The following is a 26,137-nucleotide window of genomic DNA, read 5'->3' on the forward strand; positions in this document are numbered from 1 at the left end:
TTTTTAAATAATCCAAGATAGTATTTTAGTGATTAAAATATTTTTTTCTCACATTCTTTGATAGTTAATAATCAGAGTTATAGGACCCCCTTCTCCCTGTGAAGGTTAAGTAAAGCCTTCCTTTTCCCTCTAAATTGGACCTTGTTCGAAAATACTTGCTTCTCATCATTGGCTTAAGCATCTCCTTTGTGGGGCACTAGAGTGGCTCAGTCATTTAAACATCCATTCTTCTTTTAGGCAATAGAGATAGGATCTCTCTCTTGGGTCATGGGATCAAGCCCTGCACCTGGCTCAGCACTCTTATTACACTCTAATTAGTGCCCCTCATTACACTTTAATTAACAAGGAGTTTTAGACCCAGATTATTTGTGGGTTTGTTATTAGTAAAATAAGAGAGATCATGACCAAAGCCCAAGTCAGACGCTTCATCAGCCAAATCACCCAGGCTCTCTGTTCTGTGACTTATTTATTATTTTATGCTATTAGGTATTAATAGCATGTATATTTTTGCACATATATAGTTGTAGAATTAGTTTATACTGGTTAAGCGAAGATACTGACTGCACCCAGATATCTTAAGTGAGGCTTTTGCCCCCATTCTGTGTTACTGAATGATTCGATTCATTGAGAGTGAATGAGAAAGATAGGAGGTCTGAACAGAAAGTAGGGAAGAATCTCAGGTAGTACATGGAGATCACTGACCCAGAATATTTTTTAAAACACAAAATTGTTTTCACAAAGTAATAGATTTTATTTTTAATAGGTAATGCATTCAGATGATTTCAAAATAAAAAGTATGAAAAGAAAACCAAAAAGTATGTAAAAAACAGGTTCCAGTCGCCCTTCCCTTATTTTTTTTTTTTTTTTTAAAGATTTTATTTATTAATGAGAGACTCAGGGAGAAAGAGAGGCAGAGACACAGGCAGAGGGAGAAGCAGGCTCCATGCAGGGAGCCCGATGTAGGACTTGATACCAGGTCTCCAGGATCACGGCCTGGGGTGAAAGCAGGCGCTAAACCACTGAGCCACCCAGGCTGCCCTCACCCTTCCCTTATAAGAAAGCACTTTTATTAGGCTATGTGTTCTTTTAGGGTTTTGTTATGCAAATAAAGCCACATAGGAATTTATATTTTTATATCCCCTCTTACACAAAATTTAACATACTATATGTACTTTTTGGCACTTTGACTTTTTTTTCTTTTCCTTTTCTTTATTAAGAGTATAGTCGGGAAATTATCCCCCCCCATAACAGCATGTAGAACATGTTCTCATTTCTTTTTTACTGTTGCATAATAGTCCTTTGTGTTTGGATGTGCCAGATTATTATCCATTTTCCTATAGAAGGGAACTTGGATTGTTTCCAGTCTTTTTTTATTACGAATAGTATCTAAGTGAATAACTTGAATATACAGAATTTCATAAAGGTGCGATTGTATCTTTTTCTTACAGAAATTGCCAAATTGCTCTCTATAGGAGTTATACCACTTTGCACTTCCACTAGCAATGTGTGATAGTACTTACTTCCTCATAGCCTTATCAAAAGACTGCTTTTGGATTTAAAAATTTTTTACATTCTAATAGGTGAGAGATGATATACCTTAGTGTATTATTCTTTTAAATAAACCTTTTATTTTGGAAAAACTTAAGATTTATAGAAAAGTTGCAAAGGTAGTAGAGTGTTCCTTTATACCTCACTTCTGGTTTCAATTTTCTCTAATATTACCATCACACATTACTGTGTCAGACCTAAGAAACCAATATTGGGACATAGTTATTGACCAAAACCCAGACTTTAATTTCTCTTGGTATAGTTTTAATGTATTCCTTATGAATGTGGTTAAGTCTTTTTCTTACTTTTTTAGGAGCCATTAGCATTTTTATCTCCTGAATTGTTAGTCCTTTGCCCAGTTACCTATTGAGTTGTTAGAAAACAAGAGAGGAAGAGTCTGAAGGAGAAGAGAGATGGCTAAGAAAAAACATAATTAGAGGGGGAATAAAAGCATCATTATCTTTATATACTTGACTTTTTAATTTTAAATTACCATTACATCCTTTAGCTCTTGTCTAATATCATTAGGCTGGAGACCCACTCTAAAGATGAAAGTTTCCCTGAAAGATTCAAAGAATCCGCTTACCCATTCTAATGGTTTATGGTTCCCATGGTTGTTGTCTTTGCTACTAATTTTGGCCAGTAATACTTGTTATTTATATAAAATGCGAATTCTTCAGAGTGGGAGAGGGATGTAGTTATTAGTAGACTAGCCAGCCAAAGGCTTAAAATAATCCTCATTACATTATAAATCTGGAGTGGATTTTTTTTTTTTTTTTTTTTTTTTGTCAGAGAGATTTGGATCAGAAGTCATCTTGGATTCTTCTGTACTTCACTTTATTTGTACACTGGGTAGGGAATATAAGTAAGGTCTCTGGCTGAGTCTTAAATAGTTGTCGGAAATCTTGGAGAATGAAAGTCAAGAGTCCTGGCCAGGGGCCCCTGGGTGGCTCAGATCATTAGGTGTCCCACTCTTGGTTTTGGCTCAGGTCTTGATCTCTGAGTTCTGAGATCGAGCGCCCACATTGGGCTCCATGCTTAGCAAGGGTCTGCTACTCTTTTCCTCTCCCTGTGCCCCTCCCTCTACTCTTGCACGGGTGCTCTCTCTGTATAAAATAGATAATCTTGGGGGAATAAAAGAGTCCTGGCTATATCTACATTCGTGGTCTCTTGGTACACAATTGAGAAATGCTAGGCTTGGAGGCTCTCAGAACCTTGGAGAGCTCCAAGCAGAGGCGGAGATGTTGCTTTTGAACTTTGAGATACACTAAGTTGTCATTATCTATCTTTGAAAGTTATTTGAACCCTGAGGACCTTAAAAATGTACAAATTGTAAAAATTCAGCATATTTCAAATTAGGCGTAAATAAAGTTTATTATCTTTAAGAGCAATGATTTAGGTTTAGATCAGAGGTTTTCAAAATGTTGCTTCTCATCACTTGAGAACTTGTTAAAAATGCAAATTAATAAGCCCTTCTCTAGATAGACTTGGTCAGATACTGGTGGTCTAGCTAAGTAATCTGTGATTTAAGAAGTCATCCAGAAGATTCTGGTGAATGCTAAAGTTTGAGAAATACTGATTTAGATGCTTTGATGATACTCATATAAAAGAGAGCCTTCAGAGCCTTTCTCGGATCCCTGGACTTCTTTTGGATTAAGAAGTATATTTGGGATTCTAGGAAAATGTTTTATTTAAACTGCTTCCTAGTACATAAGTCTACCACCTAGTCAGAGTTCACTTCAGTGTGTACTAGGTCCCATTTAACTGAGATTTAGATGATACAGTAGCATTGCTGATCTAAGACTTGTAATAAAACTATTCAACTCTACTTAAAAATATATATATATACATTTTACATATGTGCATACAACTTCCATGGATATATAGTTCTGAATCCTTATTCTGCTAGTTGAAGTCTATCCAGACTCACTATTGGTAATTTATGTTTCTTTGTAGTTAAGCATATTCCATTTCTGTGCTCTTGCTCCTTTGTCTGGGGTACCTTTGCATATACTTCTTGATGCTATATGGCATTGATATCTATTCTGATTTAGAAGGGAGCCTATCATATATGTGTACTTGAGATACAGTCATTAGTGTTTGTTACTGGATTCATTGGATTAATAAAAGTAATTTTGGAAAGTTGTATAAGAAAGGAAATGCACAGTTGGAAGAAGATATAACACCAGTGAGTTTGTAAATAAATGGCATTCTTAAAAAGTGCTCTTGTTAATACGTTGAAAGGAAGACCCTTTACAAACAAGGTGTACTTGTACCTCAGTCTTAACTTTGTTGTCTGAATTAAAGGGATTGGATATTGGCAAACAGTTTCCAGAAGTTAAACACTTGGGAAACTTGAAGATGTATGAAAGTAGGGGCTTAGTTAATAAAGATGAAGTTGCTTCTTCTTACAGTAAAAAAATCACCATTGATAATTCATAGGTAAATGTTGGAAATGTTGTCTTGAAATAACTTTTAAGTAAAAAACTCTTAGAGTTCTTTTTAATTTTTCACATTTGTTTTTTAATAAATCCTTGAGTGCCTAATACATCCGTTTCACAACTGCTTGTTTTGTGTGAATTGTCTTTGTTTATTAAATATAATTTATAAACTTAAACATTTAAGTCCAAAGTGGAACAAAAACAATCTTTTGATATGCCTATATTTTTGCTCCCTTTGAAATTCAAAGAATTTTTCATTACTGTTGCTATGATTAGAAGGATTTAATAGTGTCTGTGTGTTGTAATGGGATAAATTCTGAGCCCTATGAATCAGAACCCTAAAACCTGTGTTCAACTCACCAAGGTTCTCAACCTCTCACAGTTTTCTGATCTGTGAGATAAGGTGTTTCCGACTCTAAATTATGTAACTTTTAAAAATTTGCATTAATGTAAATTAACTGATATGTCTGATCTTCAACTTACTTTTTTGTTTTGTATTGTTTTCTAATATAGCTCCAGTAGAGGGAGAAAATGATGACAGGGAAAAAGAGAGGAAGAGTTGAAAGAGGGAGAAAATTCAAAATAGATTTCATGAATAAGAAAAAACTTTCTAAAAATGAAAATTATCCAGATTTTACTTTATGACAGTGAGATTTTTACTTTATTAAAATATTGTTTATGGGTGCCTGGGTGGCTCAATTGGTTAAGTGTCTGTCTTTGGCTCAGGTCATGATCCTAGGGTCCTGGGATTAAGCCCCATACCAGGCTCCCTGCTCAGCAGAGTCGGCTTCTCCCTCTCCCCCTGCTGTGTGCGCTTGTGTGCACACGTGCGCTCTCTCTCTGTCAAATAAATAAATCTTTAAAAAAATATTGCTTGAGTAACCATATTTCGTTACATAATTTTCCCCCACACCTGGCATTTTTCCGCCAACATGAGGAAAAGGAATTTTGTGATTAATTGAACAGCTGAGTTCTGGTCTGTGACCACCCTTAGGAACTGTTAATTTTTAAGGCTTTTACTTCTATTTACTAGAAAAGAGTAACTACTGTATAATTTGGGTTATGCTAATTGGAGTCTGGATCTGCCAGCATATCTCTGTTTATTCTAGTTTTCCACTTGACAGGTTGCACATAAATTAAAAGAAAAATTAAGACTCAGGAAACACTGTATCTGGGCATCCATATTCTTCTTTTCTATAGAATTATTAGTACCTAGCAAATTATAGACCCTCGAAAATATATATTCAGTTCAGAGAAAAATCAGCTTCTACAGAAAGGACTGAAAGGATAGTAATAAATATTGTCTCTCTCCTCACTGCCTTTAGTGTTTACAGCCTCTTGAATTTATTTTCTTTGATTCCTGTCCAGAAGACAAGTAACATTAGGTTAAAAATGTTCCATATTAGAAATGGAATAATTTTGATGATAAAAAAATTTTTAATCTGGAATTGCTATTCTTATTTATACTGTTTTAAATCTGAGTTTTGCTTACTGGTTGCTCCTACATCAAACTATATAAAGTTTGCCTACAGTTTGCTGCTATATCAAATGTGTGTGGATGAGTGAATTTTTAGGCAAAACCTTTTTTTTTTTTTTTAATTTCAAAGTAAATGAATTATAAGAGGTGTGAGAGAAGAAAATATATTGATGGGTTATGGATTTAAGGTAGGAAGCAGCTGTCAAGCAATACATTTGTCTGCCCCTTCAGTGGAAGTCTTCAAGCTGGGTTTGACAGCCTTTTACACACTTTTTAATAATCACATTAACTGTCCTTTGGTTTTTTGTTAGATTTCTTTCCTTAATAGACTACTTTCTTTTTCTTTCTTTCTTTCTTTCTTTCTTTCTTTCTTTCTTTCTTTCTTTCTTTCTTTCTTTCTTTTTTTTTTTTTAAGGTTTTATTTATTCATGAGAGATAGAGAGAGAGAGGCAGAGAAGCAGGCTCCATGCTGGGAGCCTGACGTGTGGGACTCGATCCCGGGACCCCAGGATCACACCCTGAGCTGAAGGTGGCGCTAAACTGCGCCACCGAGGGTGTCCACCACCCCCCCTTTTAAAGATTCTATTTATTCATGAGAGCTACACAGAGAGAGAATAGACTACTTTATTATATGAACTAAGATGAGAGGGAAGAGGTCTTTCTTAGGTGGAACTCCAAAATTACTGCTCTCCACAATATAGCTATCAGCTTTAGCCAGTTGGCTGCTTTGGCCATACCCTAACATGATGGCTTCAAGAAGTTGCTTCTGCTTTAAAGAAGGAACTTCTTCAGAAATTTTTATTATTAATCATATTTTTTGAAAAAATTTTTTTACTGGTATTGTGTAAAATTTCTTCTTCCTCAGGAGTTAACATCGCCCATATGGTCAGGGACAGTGTAAGTGAGGACTGTGCCATTGCCAGGTATTATGGGCTGTTGGTGAGCACAGTGGTTTCTCTTGGGTCTTGGTGCAGACCAGTTTATTACTTAAATGCATTGTAGACCACATAGATGACCTTAGTTAGCTCATTGTTTTTGAAAGATGCTCATTACTGTATGCTGGGTAGAATGAAGAAATGCAAAGCCCCACTGTTGTAAATTGCTATCCTGTCTTTCTGTAAGTTTTTGAAAGTGAGGATGTGTACATAGATGACCAATGTATAGGGCTTCTTTGGTAAATCTTTATATTAGTGATATTTTCTGAACAAACATGCCCAAATATGGTAGAGTACATTCCTGTTCCTTTAATCCAGACTGCTTTGTTCAGTCTGTTAGCAGTATACACATCTGGTGTTTTTATCTTCTTCATGGTACATTTTTATTTTTTTCAGATCTCTTGGTATGTGAGGTGCATGTTTTACAGACATGTTTGGGAATACTGATAGTGTATTCTCTGGTCAACTCTTTTTGATAGCAGAATGGCTTTTTTTTTTTCCTCTCTCTCTGTACCTCTTTCTTTGCTAGAGCCATACTACACAGGAGCTGGTAGAAAAAGAAGAACAAGAGGGATCATTGACAGACTTGTTTTTAAGGGGTTAGCTCCTTTGGAAGGGTCATTGAATCCTTTTCATCAATCCCATACGGTATCCAGCAGTGGTGGAAGTCCCTTCCACAGAACTAACATTCAGAAATATGTATCTAAATGTACTTCTTTACTGCCAGTAACCAAAAGAAAGAAGGGTGACATGGAGCCAAACTGCTCGCCTGAATCAGAGGATAGAAAAAGCTTAAACTGGATATGATCAAGTAATTCAAAGGCTACAGGGTCACACTTTGTTAAAAGATAAACAGTGCTTGAACCCAATGGCCAGGCACAGTGTGTTTGTGAGGAAAACCATGGTTCTTTTCCTCATAAAGTTCTTTTCCTATCCAAGAGAGTTTTTGCAGTAACAGTCCGTACTATCATCCTCAGAGCGAGAGGCTTTGAAGCTCCTAGGACAGGGGTAAATACAAATACCTTCACGTCCCGCCCCTCTTTCTCTACCTGACCCGTTTAAATAAGCACTTAATAACAAATAGATGTGGTCCTAGACCAGGAATTTCGTGTGTTTTACAGGCATCTTTTGATTAACTCTACAGATGGTTCCTGTGATGCATGTAAGAGATAGGTATTATTTCTATACAGTACTAATTGTCTCCATATTTTTGGCAGAATAACAAGGAATGCTAGTAGGAAATTATGGAAAAAACTCTGGGTCCTTCTGGTGATGGGTGGTACTGATGGTCACACAGCATTGTGAAAAAATGCCGCTAGACTGTACACTTAAAAATGGTTAAGATGATAAATTCATGTTAGTGTATTTTACCATCTTGAAAAATAAAGTCAAACTTTTTTTTAACCCCCACCCCAAAAGAAGAAACCCCTTTGGGTACAACTTGGACATGAATAGTAACAGATAACTAAAGAATTACATAGATGAGTGCTTGTAAAATACTTTTATGTACATTTCTCTTCATTTATTGATTGGTAAGATTCATAAATAATACCTCACTTATTTATAAAAAGAGTTGTGGCATAGAGTTTGTATAATTTAGAATCTTATAAGAAAAATAGTATCAGGACATGTGATCTAGATAAAATTTTATCCTTGTTTTGTCCTCAGTAATACAGTTTTGTTTTAGTCTCTTACATTGTGTGTGTTTCTTTAATACCAGTTAGCTCAGCAATGATTACTCACACTGTGAATGATGTCAGTACTACTTGGAAGTTGTCCGGAATCTTTTTTTTTTTTTCCTTGCTAAAAGGGACTGGAATAGTGAGGAAAGAATTAAAAATCTTCAAAAGGGAGACGCAAAGGCTTTAGTTTGGTTGTTGCACATGCAAGAGCCCTTTCAACTACATATTGAGGAAAATTAAAAATGAGTGCTTGCACCTAGGCTTTTGTTTTTCCAAGAGGGTTACATCCAGCCTTGCACAACTCTTAGCTAGTGGCAGGTTGCATTTCCTTCTGGAGCCCCAGTGCAGAAGTCTGTTATAATCTGCGTTGTCTCAGTACCCACAGCCAGCAATTCCATTCTATTATGTTTGTGCATTTTTAGTATCCCTTGAGATAGTAGCCAGCCACTCTGAATGGCACATATACTAATATAACAGTTACAATTTGTTTGGTCTCTAATTAAGTTATGTAGATTTTTCTGTAAGCCTGCTGTTTTTAGTATATAATTTTTACATATAAAAATATTTTTAGGAATTCATACCATGTTACAGCAGAAATGTCTATGCTTTTTCATAATATTAATAAATTATAGTGGTTCATTCTGAATATTAGTGAGTAGCTCTTGCTGACTTTTTTAAGTTCATAAAAAGAAGCAGGTGACTTCAGAGACCTGGAAGTAAGTTTCTGGCCAAATTCAGACCTCAACTTTTCAGATCTAGACCATCCTTAAGGACGATTTCAGTTTTTAGACAACAGATTTCATGCTTTTGGTTCACATTCCTAAGAGTATTTCAGGGAGTATCTCCTGGTAGCTTACCATTATTGATTATTTTCTTTCTTAAAATGGGTAGTGAGCCTGAGAGGTACTTACAGAAACTGTGCTCCACACTGAGTGAAATTTTGAAAACTACTCCCCTGATAAATCTTTGCTTATCTTGCATACTCCAGTGTTTCAGAAACAGTTAATTTTTGTTTACTAATCTAGACCATGGTTACCAAGTTTTTTGTAAAGGGCTAGATAGAAAATGGGCTTTGGGTATCACATAAGTCTCTACCACATATTTTACTTCTTACTTTCTTCTCCTCTTTAAAAAGAATTTTTTGGGTAATTACTCCAAAATGTAATTAGAATGTAAGAATCTTTTTATATATTCACAGGCTTACCAAAAATAAGCTGCTAGCCAGATTTTACTCATAGGCCATAGATCGCCATTTTTTGATTTTTATTATCTTAACTAAAATACTTATTTAAACCCACCAATAGCTTGCCTGAAACCATGTTTTCCTCCCTGGTAGGTAAAACTTATAGAAGAAACCATTTGTGACATCCCTGTCAGTCATTTAACCAGCCTCCACCTTTGGATATTTTTTTTTGCTTTAAGTTAGAATTTCACATGTATGGACTCACAGAATAATATTAAAAAAAACTATTCCCAAGTATAACCATGACTGAATACATGGTTAAACCATGAGTTAATTTGAAAAGTTTCTTTAGATTCTGTCAAAGCATTTCTTTTTTCTTTCTTTCTTTCTTTCTTTCTTTCTTTCTTTCTTTCTTTCCTTTTCTTTTCTTTTCTTTTCTTTTCTTTCTTTCTTTCTTTCTTTCTTTCTTTCTTTCTTTCTTTCTTTCTTTCTTTCTTTCTTTCTTTTCTTTCTTTTTCTTTCAAGATTATTTATTTATTTATTCACAAGAGACACACACAGAGAGAGAAGCAGAGACATAGGCAAAGGGAGAAGCAGGCTCCTCACAGGAAGCTGGATTTGGGACTCGATCCCCAGACCCCAGGATCATGCCCTGAGCTGAAGGTAGTCGCTCAACCACTGAGTCACCTACATGTCCCTGTCAAAGCATTTCTGACTTTGTTTTATAAATCAAAAGCACATTGGGTACAAATTGTAGCCTTAAGAAAATAAGCTAGAGAAAGAGATATAACGACTCTTATCTGAGAGGTCTTAGCCTCCAGAGAAATAGAAAAAAGTACCTTTTTTTTTTTTGCAGTATACTATTACTATATACTATATGATACACATAAATTATTTAATCCTGATATAAGACCCTTGTGAGATATGTGCATTTATCAACATTGTTTAATAATCTGTTTTCCATCTCTATAATTTTGTCATTTCAAGAACGTTATATAAATGGAATCTATGGTACTTAACCTTTGGAATTGGCTTTATTCCACTAGCATATAACTCCCTTGAGATTTATCCAAGTTGTTGCATGTATCATTAGTTTGATCCTATTCGTTGCTGAATGTAATTCCATGGTATAGATGTTCCACAGTTTGTTTAAGTCTTCTCCTGTTGAAGGACATTTGGGTTTTTTTCCAACTTTCCCTATTATGAATAAAGTTGCTTATGAACATTTGTGTGCTTGTTTGATGTCATCATAAGTTTTCATTTTATAAATATAATTTTGTGTAAATATCTGTTCTGTTGATGGACATTTAGTTTTTTTCTGATTTTTTTTTTCTCTTGTGATATGCAGCAATAAATGAGTGGCCTTATACATGTCTTGTCTATATTAACAGATACATCTGTGAGATAGACCTACAAAGTGAAATTACTGGGTCTTCTAGAATGTGCATGTTTAATTTTACTAGATATTGCAGAATTGCCCTCCAAACTGGTTATTCTGTTTTGTATCTTCACTAGTAGTATTTAAGAGTTCTTGGGGTTTTTTTTCATATTTTTCCTATAACTTATTATTATTAAACTTTATAATTTTTTCCAATCTGATGGATATGAAATGGATTTTGTTGATTTAAATTTGCCTTTCCCCAGTTACAGTGATGTTAAACATTTTGCAATGTGAATTACCTTTTCATATCTTTGGATCTACTTTTCTCTGCATCATTTACTGATTTTTTTTTTTTTAGGGATTCTTTATATATTTTAGATAGTTAACTTTTAAAAAAGCTTTTGTTATGAAAAAGTTTTCAACATACTCAAAGGTAAAAAGAGTAGTACAACAAATTGCCACGAACTCATCACTCAACATTGTAATATTGTTTCCGTACGCCATTTCTCCCCACCTCATTATTTTATATAGCTAATCCAATGTCCTGTCGTCTGGGAATTTTTGAACATAAGCACAATATCATTTTTACACCACTCCCTTAAAAAACAGCATTTTCTTAATATAACTGGGAATTGAGTGTTTATCTTACCTTTTTTTCTGTGAGCTGTATCTCAGGGTCTCTGGGAAAGAGGTGGTATTTCTCTTTATAGAAGTATTCCAGCTAACACAAAACAAGAAGGAATGATAGAATATCACTATTTTGCAGCCCCTAACAGATCAAGGTTATGATCATTAATGGCTGACAACATCACAGAAGGGTGGACATTACAATTAGGCTGATGTGGTTTGATGGTGATAATATACACTAAGTCATTTGTAAATACGTTAAATATTCACTTAAAGGCATGTGGATTTTATGGTGTAGAGCTTATGTCCTGATAAAGGTGTTAAAAAGAAAAACATAAATGCAAAAACTCACTGGCCCATATAGAGATCTGATAGTTGCTCCCCTTTTGAGTGGGCACAAGTGTTTTGTGAATTGGTTTGAGCTCACAAATAAACTGACAAAGCATATAACTGCAGTGGAACAGAATATCTAGGCTTAGTTTTTAAAAGGCAGAGCACACTCAACGTGTGAGAACTTTTGTGATGCTTTTCCGCTGTGATTGGCCAAACTGAAAACTGTATCTCTTCATCCTCTCCCTTAGGACTTAAATTTCCTTACCCTCTTGCTAACCTGACTCATCACATCCTGATTCCCGGGTCCCCCCACTCCTGCCTCTTGTTGTAATTTAATTTCCATCGCCCTAAAAAGAAAGCTTATGTCCATTTACAGTCACTTCCTTTTCCCACACCCAGTCCTATGCAAACACTGATCTTTCTCTGCATGTCTTTTTTTTTTTAAACATTTCACATAAATAAAATCATACAGTATGGAAAAAAGAAAAAACATAGAGTATATTCTAGTTGGTCTGCAGAGGCACCAAAATGAGCATCTCCCTCCACAGTGAGAGTCATTTAGGAAAAAGTCTCTGGCAGAGGCCCTGTGCTCATAAGTAGTCTGGAATGAAGCAATTCCCATGCCCTGGCACGGGCTTCCACAGCAGAACAACTTGTCCGTATCACTTGCAGGTACGAGAAATGGCCTGAGTCAGACCTGTGGCCAGCCTTTGTGCAGGAGGCTCAAACAATGAAGAAAATCACATTTCAGGTCTCCTCCCCACTTCATTCTCTCTGAAATACCACCTCCTTTCCTCACCCTAGTATGGAGTCACTTCACACTGAAGTCCAAGGACTGATAGGGCACCGCTTACCACCCTGAACCCCTCACAGTGCCTCCAGCCTATATGGGCCTCCGCATGTACAACCCTATCTATATGCATGTGCTGGGAGCTGGGGGTGGGTAGTCTCTAGATCCTAAAAACAAAACGAAAGGAGAGAGAAAGAACCAAAAATTCCATACTATTTGATGGAGGTTGGTTTCTTAGTACTTTCTAAAAGCGACTATGAGGATGTTTATTGTTTTTAGAATCGTTATGGATCATGGACTATTTTTACGACTCATTTCATTGCATTATTACCTTTATTGATACTCATACCGATTTTTGGCCAGCAGGAAAAGAACATTCAGGTTAGCTTTGAAGTCCTTTTAACATGGCTGTACTGTACTGAAAGTAAGATGTTATAGGCTTACCTTTGTATTTCCCGGCTCAGATCTGAAAGCACCCATTTCTCCAGGCAGCTTGTGTTCTTTTTAGTGGGAAATCGTATTTGAAGACTACAGGCTAGGCACTAGGAGTGTGTTAATTGCTACCAAGTTGGCCACTGTCTCTCAGACTTTTTAGTGGACCTTATAAGGAAATAGGTACTTTTAAAATTTGAAAAATAAAATACATCATGAATTTATACTAATATTTCTTACTTTAATTTAAGACTCTAGGGTTTTAATTTTACACACTTAAAACTTTCTTTCACATCTAAGAATGTCTACATAATTTACCAGGTTTTATCCCACTTTACACCACAGTAGTCTCAGAATAGTAATGCCAGCACGTGCACCAGCAATATAATTGTCAAAAATAGTTTTAAGTTTTTTGGTTGTTGGCCTCATTTTTGCTTTTGCTCTGAGAGTATTTCCTACTAGAAATGTAACTTTACTGTATTTTAAAGATACTTGTAATAGAACTCAAGTGACAGTTGGCTTTATTCCATTTAATTTTATTCTTGGGTTTTGTTCTAAGATTTTATTTTGCTTCATATTACGTAAAATTCGTTCTGAAAGTCCTATCTATAAAGTAAGCCATATTTGAGAAGTCTAGTTGCCATTTATCCCATCTCCTCTGCCCTAATTTGATTCTTTCCTTTTATAGTTAATACTTAAAATTTTATGGTTTGAGATACGTTGATAAGTTGACCCATGGAAAGTTAAAAAGCTAAGAAACCCATCCACCCATTACATATGTGGAAATTTGATGTCTGGTCAAAGAGGTATTACAGATCAGTAGGGAAAGGATGAAAATATTTGATAAATAGTGCTGGGACAGTGGTTATCCATATAGAAAAAAGTAAAAAGGAATAAATAAGGAAAGCAAAATGTTAACATTTTTAGAAAAAAAAGTGAGGATAACTTTACGACCTAAAGATAAAGAATTCTTAAGGCAAAGAGCAGAAACCATAAAGGAAAAATGGATAAATTATAGTGTATTAAAATTTAAAATTTCTCTACAACAAATGAGTCCTAAGAACAACCCACAGACCCTTAGAAGAAAATATAAATGTAATCCTTTTAGGCAAATTGTGGTAAAGGGAAAACAGCACGTACTTCTGAATCCAGCATATGTGGGTTCAAATTCTATGTGACAAAGTACAAACTAATTAAAATACCTCTAGAATCTCAATTCCATTTTGCAATGAAGATACAAATAACCATACCTTTTCAGGTTTTGTGAACATTAGAGAAAATGTATATGAAGTGTTTATTTAGAAATAATAGGAATTGCGTCAGTGGTAAACATTGTTATGAGTAATTGTAATTAATTCACAGTACTTAGAAGCAACAACTGAATTAGGATTTTATTAATAAGCTAGTGAAAACTAAATGGAAATGTTTAGGGTTACACACAAATCACAGGAAAAATAAAGTCCTGCTTAAAACTTAAAACTTCAAAAAAATTTTACCAACCCTCATGGGAACATTGTTTTTACAAAGTGTTAAAGTATTAAATAGGCACTTTTGGCTATAAGGTTGCTTATGATCATGCAAACAACGGAATCAAAAAAGGAGGAATTAGTGTAAGGATTCTTAATGCTTATAAACTAGACCTGGAGATCTTTTACTTGTTTCCTTCTCCTCATTCCTCTTATCACAGCTTTGGTCTTCCATGGCCCATATTCTAAATGGGACTTTTTCACCTCTTTGCTCCCATCACTAACACTCTTACTGTGTTTGTGGGATTTGGGGGGGCTTGGGTTTTTAAGTTTCTTAAATCACATATTTTTGTCAGATGAATACACATATCATTAGGTTTAGTTGACATTTTTTTCCTCTTTTTTTTTTTTTTTAATTTATGATAGTCACACAGAGAGAGAGAGAGAGAGAGAGAGAGGCAGAGACACAGGCAGAGGGAGAAGCAGGCTCCATGCACCGGGAGCCTGACGTGGGATTGGATCCCGGGTCTCCAGGATCTCTCCCTGGGCCAAAGGCAGGCGCTAAACCCCTGCGCCACCCAGGGATCCCGAAATGTTTTTCCTCTTATTAGGGCAGTCTTTCCCCCATTCTGAGAGATAGCTGCCTTTGTTTCTTTTGGTATTTACCTTTATATTTCTAAATAGTGGGCTTACATAACTATCTTTTAAAAGTTTTAAAATATATTCTCTCTTCTATTTAAAATTTTCTTATCTCACTTCTCAGCACACTTTCTCTGTCCCATTTTTTGGCTGTAGTTACACTGTTTTTTTTTTTTTTTTTGTAGTTACACTGTTAAATCAATACTTAGCGTATACAGTATTATTCTGCAAATATTAACAGCTGAAACAATTACTTAACAGTGATTTCATGGATTCCATACTTTTCTTTTACTTTTAAATTTACTCCGTTCTAATGGAGTACATCTTCCAGTGACTTACTAAGAACGGGTATGTGGAAAGGTGCACATAAATGGAGTAAATTTACTCCATTCTAATGGAGTACATCTTCCAGTGGCTTACCAAGAACGGGTATGTGGAAAGGTGCACATAAATGGAGTAAATTTACTCCATTCTAATGGAGTACATCTTCCAGTGGCTTACCAAGAACGGGTATGTGGAAAGGTGCATTTTGGGCGGGTTCTTGGATGTCTGATATTTTTATTGTAGACTCATTCATACTTGATTAATACTATGACTTAACAGAGGGTTATAGGTTGGTTTGGAAACTGTCAACCTTAGGAATTTTGAACACTGTTGTCTTCTGATATCCAGTGTTGAGAAATCTGATATTATTTATTTTTTGCTTTTAGTTTTCTATTCTCGAAGTGTTCCCTTAACATAGTATCCTGTTTCTGTTCTTGTTTCATGGATGCAGTAATATTTCTGTGAGGGTTTATTTATTTATTTATTCCTTTTTTTATGATGTTTTGCTGTCTTTCCTCAAATATCTGGATTACTTGACTGCCCATTTATATTTGAGTGAGATCATTTATCTGAGGGTGTTTTTTAGGGGATTGATCAATTTTCTTATTCTTGGGTGGCTGACACTGTTTTTGTTTTTATAGCAGAATTGGGAGGTAGAGATGGCAGGGTGAGATGGCAGTGGATGGGAGTGCTGGGAGAATTCACTATTCAACATGTAGACTTCTGTTTAATCTTTCAAATCCTTTGGTATGAAGCCTTTTACTTTCCCTCAGTATGCCTGCTGTGCCAGAGCCCATAGGCCTTTGCAGAATAAGCCATCAGTCTTCTACCATTTGGGAGGAAGAGTAGTTACTTAGCTACAGTAGATGAAGGAAAGATCTAATTATCCATATAAAGATTTTTAACTAATCTTCCTGTTTTCAGAAGTGACCTACCCGCTCATTCAGAGAGTAACTGTTACTTTCAACTCTCCTTAAGTCTTTAAATGGATAAGGGGAATTTTCCTGCTTCTAGTTGTGTTCTTTCTACCTACCCTCTCCTCCCCTGGCTGGCCTGTTTATGTTTCAGTTAGAAGTCTGAAAAGTTGATGGATAATTCTTACTTGCTCATTCTCATCACCTCTAAAGATAAATGCCACTTGAAAAAAAAAACTTGTTCTGCTTTTATTTTGGGATTTCGAGGCACATATTTATGTGTTCATTCTGCCTTATTTAACCAGAAGCAATCTTTATGTTTACATTTCTGTTAGAGGAAGTCTGGCCCAGGTATGCTTTAAACCCTGTTCCATTTCATAGGTCACTGATCACCTACGAGTTGGGTGTTCAAGGGTCAGTTACTCATCTCTGGTATAGTTGCCTGTGGAATGGAACGTCACATGGTATCAAACATGGTATAGGAGGGTTCACAGGCTGGTAGATACAGTGATTGAATCTGTAAATATAAGGATAGGTTTATGTGAAGAGTTCTGAATTCACAGAATTAAGGTAGGGAAATTATCCATGTTTGTTTTACTTTGCTTTTACAAAGCCTGGAATTTAGAGCCCTCTCATTTGGCTTACACTCATTGTGTTAGGGAATGCTTAATGCCACATGTGCTATTGCATCCAACTTACAGAAATAACCAGACAGAATAGGGTGAGTGGAATAAATTCGGAGCATAGAGTAATATAATCTTAGGGGCCATATGATGGAGACTGAAATACAGAAGAGCTTCTGGAGTCAAAAAAAAAAAAAAGCATAACCACTTATATAATAAACTATTGAGAGTAACCTACAATGTTGACTGGATAGCCTGCAAATTTTGCTTAGGAGGGCAAAAGTAACAGTCTTTTTATCTTTTCTACTTTAGAACTAATTGAGAAACAGACATGGACACATAAAATTTCAGTTTTGTTACTAATAAAGATGGTGTTGGAAGACAAGACATAGATGTATGACCTCAGTAGACTTTCTCATATTTAACCCCTGAATTAGACAAGATTACCACACTACTGGTTGGGGAATGGTTGGAGACAAAGCAGTTCTCCCTATACAAGGGCAGAATCAGCACCTGTGTTTGCCACATAGTAGAGGGCTGATTAGAATGCATCTCTTCAGAAGAAGGAAGAACCATTATGCTCCCAAAGATATTAAAGTAATTAGGTCTTCCTCCCAAGTTCACCTTTCAGTTTAAGTCATTCTTTCCTTGGCTGGGGGAAGAGTGAAGGGGTGGAGAGAAGCTGAAAAAGTACTCTTCCTATACTTTTCATTCCTGCTCACGCGCGCTCTCTCTCTCTCTCTCCATCCATAGTTGGCTATTGTTGATAATGCTGCTATAAGCAGTAAACCCTTTTTTTTTTATTTTTAAAATATTTATCTTTTTGAGAGAGAGACAGACAGACAGGAGAGCACAAGCAAGGAGAAGCAGGCTCCCTGCTGAGCAGGAAGCCCCACAGGGGGCTCAATCTCAGGACCCTGAAATCATGACTGAGCCAAAGGCAGATGGCTAACAGACTTGAGCCAGTCAGGCGCCCCCAATAAACCCTTTTAATCTGAAAACTTCTTGTCATTTTTTGGCTCTGGGAAATTTTCTTGTATTATTTCTTCTCCTAGATTCTTCATATTTTCATTCCACTATATAGCTATGCCTGTTGGATGCTTGCTTATGAATATATTTAAGTAAAAGGAAATCTAAGGGATGTTGAAAGCTACATGCAACTAGAAGTGATATGTGCTTTATCAGCTAATTTTAGACCACCTCTGTTCTATAAATTCTCTATACTATAAGCAGTCAACTTGTAAATGTTTAAATATATTCAAACAGCAGATTGTACTTACTTCCCTATCTATACAGCCTCCCTCCCAGAAGTGGAAAGCTGTTATCACTTCCTTGTATATCCTTTCAGAAGTATTCTGTGCATTTATGAGAGAGAGAGAGAGTTTGTGTGTGTGTGTTCTCCTTACCCTTTTAAAAACACACATTTGTGCACTATATAAAAATATTCCGGGGGCGCCTGGGTGGTGTGGTCAATTAGGCATTAGACTCTTGGTTTCCATTGGGGCTGTCATCTCAGGGTCGTGACATCAAGCCCCACATTGGGCTCCTGCTCAGCACGGAATCTATTTGAGATTCTTTCTGTCTCTCCCATTCGTGTTTTCTCTCTCTCAAACAAAACTTAAAAAATATTCTGTGCTTTTGTAATAGTATATATGTATACATATACTATTTATATTTTAAAAATATGTCTGAATGCACATGTACACTATTGTGTCCCCTAACTTTTCTCACCAGTTAAGATTGGTTTCTTTCCATATCATTGTCATTCATTTTCAGAGCTTCCTCTATTTCATGTATGTACAGACCATCACGTTTCTCTATTCCCACGTACATTATTTGTTTTATTTATTTATTTATTGTTTTATTTATTTATTGTTTTATTTATTGTTTTATTGTTTTATATTTGTTACTCCTTACAGTGTCATATCTAATAATCTTGTATATTTATCTTTGTCTCTATGTATGAATTTATAGGATAAATTCCCAGAAATAGAATTGCCAAGTCCGAGAGTATGTATTTTAATTGAACTAATACCAGCTTTCATTTCCTCCTCACAGCATTTGAAGTTTCCTTCCCCCATTCATTCCAAAATAGCGTATCATCAAGTTTTAGATCTTAGTCTATTTGATTAGTGACACGTATCTTGTTTTTGTGTTTGCATGTATTTGATCAGATTTATGGCTTCTGAGCTTGTACCTGCCCATACATTTTCCCTTTGCATTTCCTTTTTGCATTTTTTGTTCTATTTTTTACTATAACATTTTGTTAAATATATAATTTATTAGGAATGAAGTAGAATTCCAACTTAAGTTTTTTTAAAGATAATTAGTATGTATAACCCTTTTTTATTAATGATCTGCTTTGTCCTCAGTCTTTTGAAATGCCATTACTTATACACTTTGTACTGGAGTTTATTTCTAGACTCTTTTTTTTTTTTTAAGTTTTTATTTAAGTAATCTCTACATCCAGCCTGGGGCTAGAATTCATGACCCCAAGATCAAGAGTTTGCATATTTTTCTGACTGAACCAGCAAAGCACTCCTTATTTCTAGATTCTTAATTTTCTTCTATAGCTTTTCATCATGTTACCAAACTACCATTTTGATAAATACATATCCTCTCTGGGCATTGCTGGTGGCTCAGCAGTTTAGTGCTGTCTTCGGCCCAGGGTGTGATCCTGGAGACCCAGGATGGAGTCCCACATCGGGCTCCCTGCATGGAGCCTGCTTCTCCCTCTGCCTGTGTCTCTGCCTCTCTCTGTGTGTCTCTCATGAATAAATAAATAAAATCTTAAAAAAAAACATATCCTCTCTTAATAATTGCTGATGAAAACATATATGCCAAAAGGCATGTATTTCGTGATGCTTTATTTTCAGTTAGTGAAAGGTATTTATTTTTAATTTTTAACCCCAGTGTAGTTAATATACAGCATTATATTAGTTTCAGGTGTACAATAAAGTGATTCAGCAATTTCGTATATTACTCAGTACTCATCAAAATAAGTGTACCATTAATCCCCTTCATCTATTAGACTCTACGTCTCCTCTGGTAGCCATCTAATCTCTCTAGTTGAGAGTTTGTTTTTTGGTTTGTCTTTCTCTTTTTTGCTTTGTTCAATTGTTTTGTTTGTTAATTTCTACATATGAGTGAGATCATATGGTATTTGTCTTTCTCTGATTAGCTTATTGCACTTAGCATTAAACTCTCTAGCTCCATCCATGTCTTTGCAAATGACAAGATTTCAGTTCTTTTTGTGGCCAAGTAATATTCCATTGTATGTATACTACATGTTCTTTATCTATTCATCTGTTGTTGGACACTTGGGCTGCTTCCATAGTTTGGCTATTGTAAATAATGCTGCAGTAAACATAGGGATACGTATAGCCCTTTGAATTAGTGTTTTTATATTTTTTTGAATGGATACCCAGTAGTGTGATTACTGTATTATAGTGTAGTTCTGTTTTTTTACGTTTTGAAGAACCTCCATACTGGTTTCCACAGTGGCTGCACCAGTTTGCATTCCCACCAGCCTTGCTAAACAGTTCCTTTTTCTCCACATCCTTATCAACACTTAACTGTTTTTTTGAGTTTTTATTTTAGCCATTCTGACAAGTGTGAAGTAGTATCTTTGTAGTTTTGATTTGCATTTGCCTGGTGATGAGAGATGTTGAGTATCCTTTCATGTGCTTGTTCATGTCTTCTGCCCTTTTTTTAGTTGAATTATTTGTTTTTTTGGTGTTGAGTTGGATAAGTTCTTTATTTTCAATATTGACCCTTTATGAGATATGTCATTTGCAAGTATTTTTTCCCATTCAGTAGTTAACTGTGATCTGTTATTTTTTAAAATAAATTAATTTTAGTTATTGCTTTTACTGTGTTCTGTTATTTTAAGTCATATATGAATTAAGATTTTTTTTTTTTTTTTTTTACAGTAGTTGACACGATGTGTGCGTTACATTAGTTTCAGGTATACTCTGAAACTGATTTTTAGATGTCAGCTCATGAGCTCCTCTTTGGTCTATGTGTTATAATTTAGGAATATTATATGGTCAGATATAAACACTATATAACTGCATAATTTCTCCTCAGTTTGAAGAATTTTTCTTTTCTTTTCTAGCCTTTAATCTAGACAACGAGCAACCAGATTATGATATGGATTCAGAAGATGAGACCTTATTAAATAGACTTAACAGAAAGATGGAAATTAAGCCTTTGCAATTTGAAATTATGATTGACAGACTTGAAAAAGCCAGTTCTAATCAGGTACTGTACCTTGTAAAAATGTCTCCTGTCTTACTATTAATCCAATTAGCAGCTTTATTTTGCATTTTCTTTAAACCTAATTTTATATTGTATTGTACTGCCTTTTAAATTTTACTGACATCCTAGAATTTCTATTTACAGTATTCCTGGAACTGAAAACTTAAGCATAATGTCTTTGAATAAGTATGAAGAGTACTATTCTGACCTTTCTTCTTTTTTGGATATAAAAATAATACTAGCTGCAATGCTATATAATATCTTCTTCATCCTTTCCATAGGCTAAATTTGCTTGGTTGTGTCTCTAAGGCAGATAGCTCATACTAAATCTTACTTGCTGCTTAGATTTATTAAGGTACTCTGTCTTTTTAGATGTATTTTAGTTTTACTTATATACTATTTAAAACTTTTAGTGAAGAAACTTCACAAATTATTTTCTTTAGTGGGTCATTCTAAATATGGTAGAGAGGATTAAAAATGGTATGGCCTTCTTGGAAAGCAATTAGGCAGCATATTTCAGGAACCTTAAAATATTTATACCTTTTGGTTTAGTAATCCTACCTCTAGGAATCATTCTCAAAAAAAAAATAGTGAAAATGTCGAAGATTTTTGAACAAGGATGTTTAGAATAACCTACAAATTGTGTGTAGGGTAGGATATCACACAGCCATTAAAAACCATTATTTTGAATATCAATGGAAATTGCTCCTTATATGTTAGAGTTCAAAAAAAGGAAACAGAATTGTTAAGGACAAAACTATGAGATTCATTTAAAGCATTTACATTTATATGTGTGCATTGAATAAAAGATCAGGAAAGCCCAACAAAATACCACTAACGGTTCTATTTAGGTGATCAAATTATTGGTGATTTTTATGTTCTTTATTCTGTTTTTCTGTTTTCCAAGTTTGTTATTATGAACGTCTTCTAGATATTGTAATTGGATTTTAAAAATAAACTACTTTAAAAAAATTTCTGGTGTACTTGTGTGGTATATTAATATATATTGTTATTGATGTAAGAAGTTATAGAAATAAATGTTTTACAGTAGACTGTTAACACTTTCATTAATTTGCCCATTAGAAATTCATTATTTTCCTTTACCTCCCAACTTGAGTCCTTTAAACAACTTTTCCATGGCGAAAGGACTTTGCTGCACATTTAGCCTTTCTACCAGTTCTCCCTGTCTCCCCGCCCCCCCCCCCACCTGCCTTGGGATGGAAAGTAATATTTAATGTGCAGTCAAAAGGACATTAAAAACTGAATTTTGTAAAATTCAACTTAGTTGGCTTTTTGAGAGATTCTTTTTTTTATTGGAAATTTGTTTTAATTATCAGATTTAAGTACCAAAAATATTCTTACTAGTGCTCACAGTTTTCCTGAAGTTTTGATCCACTGGCATTAGGTATAATTTCATTTTTCTTAATATTCAAACTTTTCTAGCAATCCTAGATATAGTCTTTATTTCAGCATTTCTGCTACTTTCCATAATTGCTCAGAAATTGCTCGTGGTGGCTGAAATTGTATCATCAGAAGCCTTCAGCTCTCTCTTCTGTAATTGGCTTTATTTCATTTCTGTCAGTAATATTTATTTAGTACTTCGGTGAACAAGAGAGATGACACATGTTCTGCCCTTGGGGAGCTTCTTCTCTAAGTGGGGACACAAAAAGCATGCGTGAACAATACAATTAATGATCCATGTATAGTCAGTAAAATATCCTATTACTTCTCTTTGCTCAGTCACAAGCTTTTAAATCCTAAAACTGGGTAGGCCCAGAGAATGATTGCACCTGCTTTCAGCAGCGTAGACAAAGGTAGAGGTTCATCTTAGGGACAAGATAATGGTCCTGTTATTAGGATAAAGGATTAAAGATACCAAAGGCTGTTATTTTAGGTGCCTGAAATGTGGATTCATGAATTTCTTTTTTTCCCTTTCTTGGCAGCTAACATAGTAGCAGATCTCAAGGCAAGGAATCAAGTTTGTGGTTAAAGCAATATTTGTTAGGTTGGTAGAGAAGACATAAAAGACTGAGACAAAGCTTCTGCCCCCATCATTTTGTAGACACTGCTGCAATGAAGCCATTATTGAAGATTCCTGTTGCCAAATGCTGTGACTATTTTCAGTCCCCATTCATTCATTTTAATTGAGCGCTCCTATTTCTTGAAACTCATCACCTTTGGTCTTTTGAATATACTTCATTCTCTTCTGATTTTTTTTTGGGGGTGTGTGTGTGTTATTTTCTGATCATTCCTTCTAATCGTCCTTTACTGAGTCCTTTTCGTTAATTTCTGCAAACATTAGAGTTTCTCGAAATTCTGTTCTTGATATTTTTATCCTATGTGTTTGGGGTTAATATCACCTTAGCAAGCATTTTTATGAGGGTAAATATTATATATATATATATGTATCTTTACCCTTGACCTCCTTCTCAAGCTCCAGGACTTTTCTTTTTTCTCTTTTCGTGCTGCCTATTGCCATCCGCACCCAGATAATCCACAGACCTCTCAAGTTTAATTTTTCTGAATTACTCTCTTAGCTCCACATGATCCTGTTCTGTATTCCTTCTCTCTCCATTGACTCCCAAAACTCACAGTGATGTGTGTTTTATCCCTTTTCATTCAGTCCCTAAATTTCTAATTCTAACTCTTCTTCATGCACCTGTATATTCCTTGCATATTCCATCTTTAATTATCTCTATTTCTTTCATCTTCCTCTCTTTGCCAAGGGTCCCTATTTACAAGAGACCCTTTTATTTGACTTCATCTTTCTCAGTAAACTGCCACCCTTTGTCTTCTTTCTTTCTTTCTTTCTTTCTTTCTTTCTTTCTTTCTTTCTTTCATTACATTACATTACATTACATTACATTACATTACATTACATTACATTTTTAAAAGGTTAGTCATATTGTTTAACTTTTACTCCTACCCCAATGCATTTCAGTATACTGAAATTGTACCCAGATCACCAATGGCTTTCTCATTGTCATCCATCCATTTTAGCCCGCATCCTACTAAATATTCTCTGTAGTATTAGAAGAATCTTCTTTCTTCATCTTCTCCTCCTCCGCTACCTCTTGTTGCTATTTCCTTCGCTATCTGTCCTCAGAATTTATCCTTATATCTTAAACTAGCAACATAGGTACTCCTAGAAGGGAGTAATTTATAGTTCTGACCTCTATCTTAATGCACTAATACTCAGTTCTAAAGTTCTGACACTGTTCTCTTGTTAAAAATTGTACTTGTCTTGCCTTGATTGCCATATTTTAAGTTTCTGTAGGTAGCAGTTTTATTTTGAAGTTTTTTTCCTAATTTCTGCACCACCTATATAACACCGGATGGGCTGATATAAATAGTTGATTATTTAGTGCTTAACTGACTATATTTTTAAAACATTACTTTTTGTATGTAATTTATTCATTTGTGTATTCTAAATGTACTTGCTAAAAATGCTGAATCATGAATCTATGTAAACAAGTAAATCAGACAACTCAGAAGTGTCTTAGAAATAATATCATGAAAAAAAAAAAAAAGAAATAATATCATGGACCTTTTTGTTAAGTACTGGTTTCCATTGTTTTCTGGTAGAGAAAGTGCTAAATGGCAGAACTTTTTTTCTTAAGGTAAAAAAGTAGTAGGATTCAGATTTTGCAGATTTTTAATCCTGTGTCATAATAATCTGGGGCTACTTTATCTGCAGATAGTTCTTGCTCTCTCAGATTGATGCTGTCAGCATAATAATAATGATGCAAGTGAATACCGATTGCCTTAGAATAGCCAGAGATAATTTTAACAGAATGATTAAAACCCAGATTACCCAATAAAAGTTTACTGTATAGCAACATAAAAACATCAGTTAGCTGAGAAATATAGTTAACACTGGAAAGAAATGTCAGGATGTTTTTAACTGTAAATAGTGTATTGAATTCTTGTTACCTGAGATATAAAGAGGGTACTTATCAACCCGGCAGAAGAACCTTTGTGAAAGGAGCAAGAATCACCAGAGAAGGAAATATGAGGCAGTGTTTTAATTGCCTGACATCTCCTTCAGGAAGATAGGAAGCAGTGTCCTTCTGATAGTATTGTATAAGAAACTCAGTACTGCTCTGCAGCTTGATGGAAAGAAACCTATCCTCCTCTCCACTCTATAAGAGTTCTTGATATAGAGCATGTTCTTGATATAATTAGTGAAGGTGAGAAAACTTTACCAGAAACAGAATGACCAAACAGCTGAAAAAACAGTTGTTTCCCCTGGTTCTCAGACCACATGAGAGCTGCCAGTGATAATGTTCTGATGCTTTTAAGCATGAGGTCAAATTTTAGTAGATCCAGAAAGCTTGGTTCTAACTCTACCACTGGCATTGTAGACTTTGGACTATTCCAGAGAATTTCAGCAAACAAAGGTGCCCATTTAAAGTTGATGTGGAAATACTGGTTCTTTTGGTTTGGTCTCCCGTTCTAGGCTTTGGCCCCCTACTTTAAAGACCACGTTACTCAGCCTCTTAGGTGCATTTAAGGTGACTTGACTGAGACATTGAGTAAGCCAAAGTGTGGCCACATACAATTTTATGGCACTAAATGTAATCATTACATGGACTGGAATACTTGAATTGACATTGTCAGTGTATTCTTTTCCTGCGGCCAATCTTGGCAGCCTAATTATAGTAAGAAACCAACATCATAGGACTGGAAATCCAAATGATCGTTGCATTTATTCCATGAAGTTATACCCATATGAGAAATCAGATATCAGAAATCTCTTCGGTGAATCATGCTATCTTCAGTAGACTTTATACAACCCTCGGATCAATTCCTATGTTTCAGTGAGAAAATTTTTCCCTTAATTTCCAAGTTTTAGGAAAACATTTGCTAGGGAAGAACTTGTTTTGAAAATGAATCTTCATCTCCAAAATGATAAATGTAAATAAGAGCACTTCATTGAGGTTTTCCAGCCTTAAAACTCTATAATCTTTTTCTAGAGTTCACCGTAAATGGATATGGATAACCCATAATCCATCCTGCTAAAGCTGATCAGTCTATTTGATCTTCACAAGCAGTAAAAAATTAGATGTGACCAAGCAAATG

At 35.1% G+C, this 26,137-nt stretch overlaps 1 protein-coding gene across 1 annotated transcript in view; it reads left to right on the forward strand.

The window, feature by feature from the left end:
* EPC2 (enhancer of polycomb homolog 2) overlaps window positions 1-26,137 on the forward strand; it is a 121,043-nt gene that overhangs the window by 57,557 nt on the left and 37,349 nt on the right. The window contains exon 3 of the mRNA XM_041739659.1: window positions 20,913-21,058. Coding sequence (XP_041595593.1) covers window positions 20,913-21,058 — 146 coding nt within the window. The remainder of the gene's footprint in view (window positions 1-20,912; window positions 21,059-26,137) is intronic.

This window comes from Vulpes lagopus, chromosome 24 (genome assembly GCF_018345385.1).
Source record: "Vulpes lagopus strain Blue_001 chromosome 24, ASM1834538v1, whole genome shotgun sequence".
Taxonomy (NCBI): domain Eukaryota; kingdom Metazoa; phylum Chordata; class Mammalia; order Carnivora; family Canidae; genus Vulpes; species Vulpes lagopus.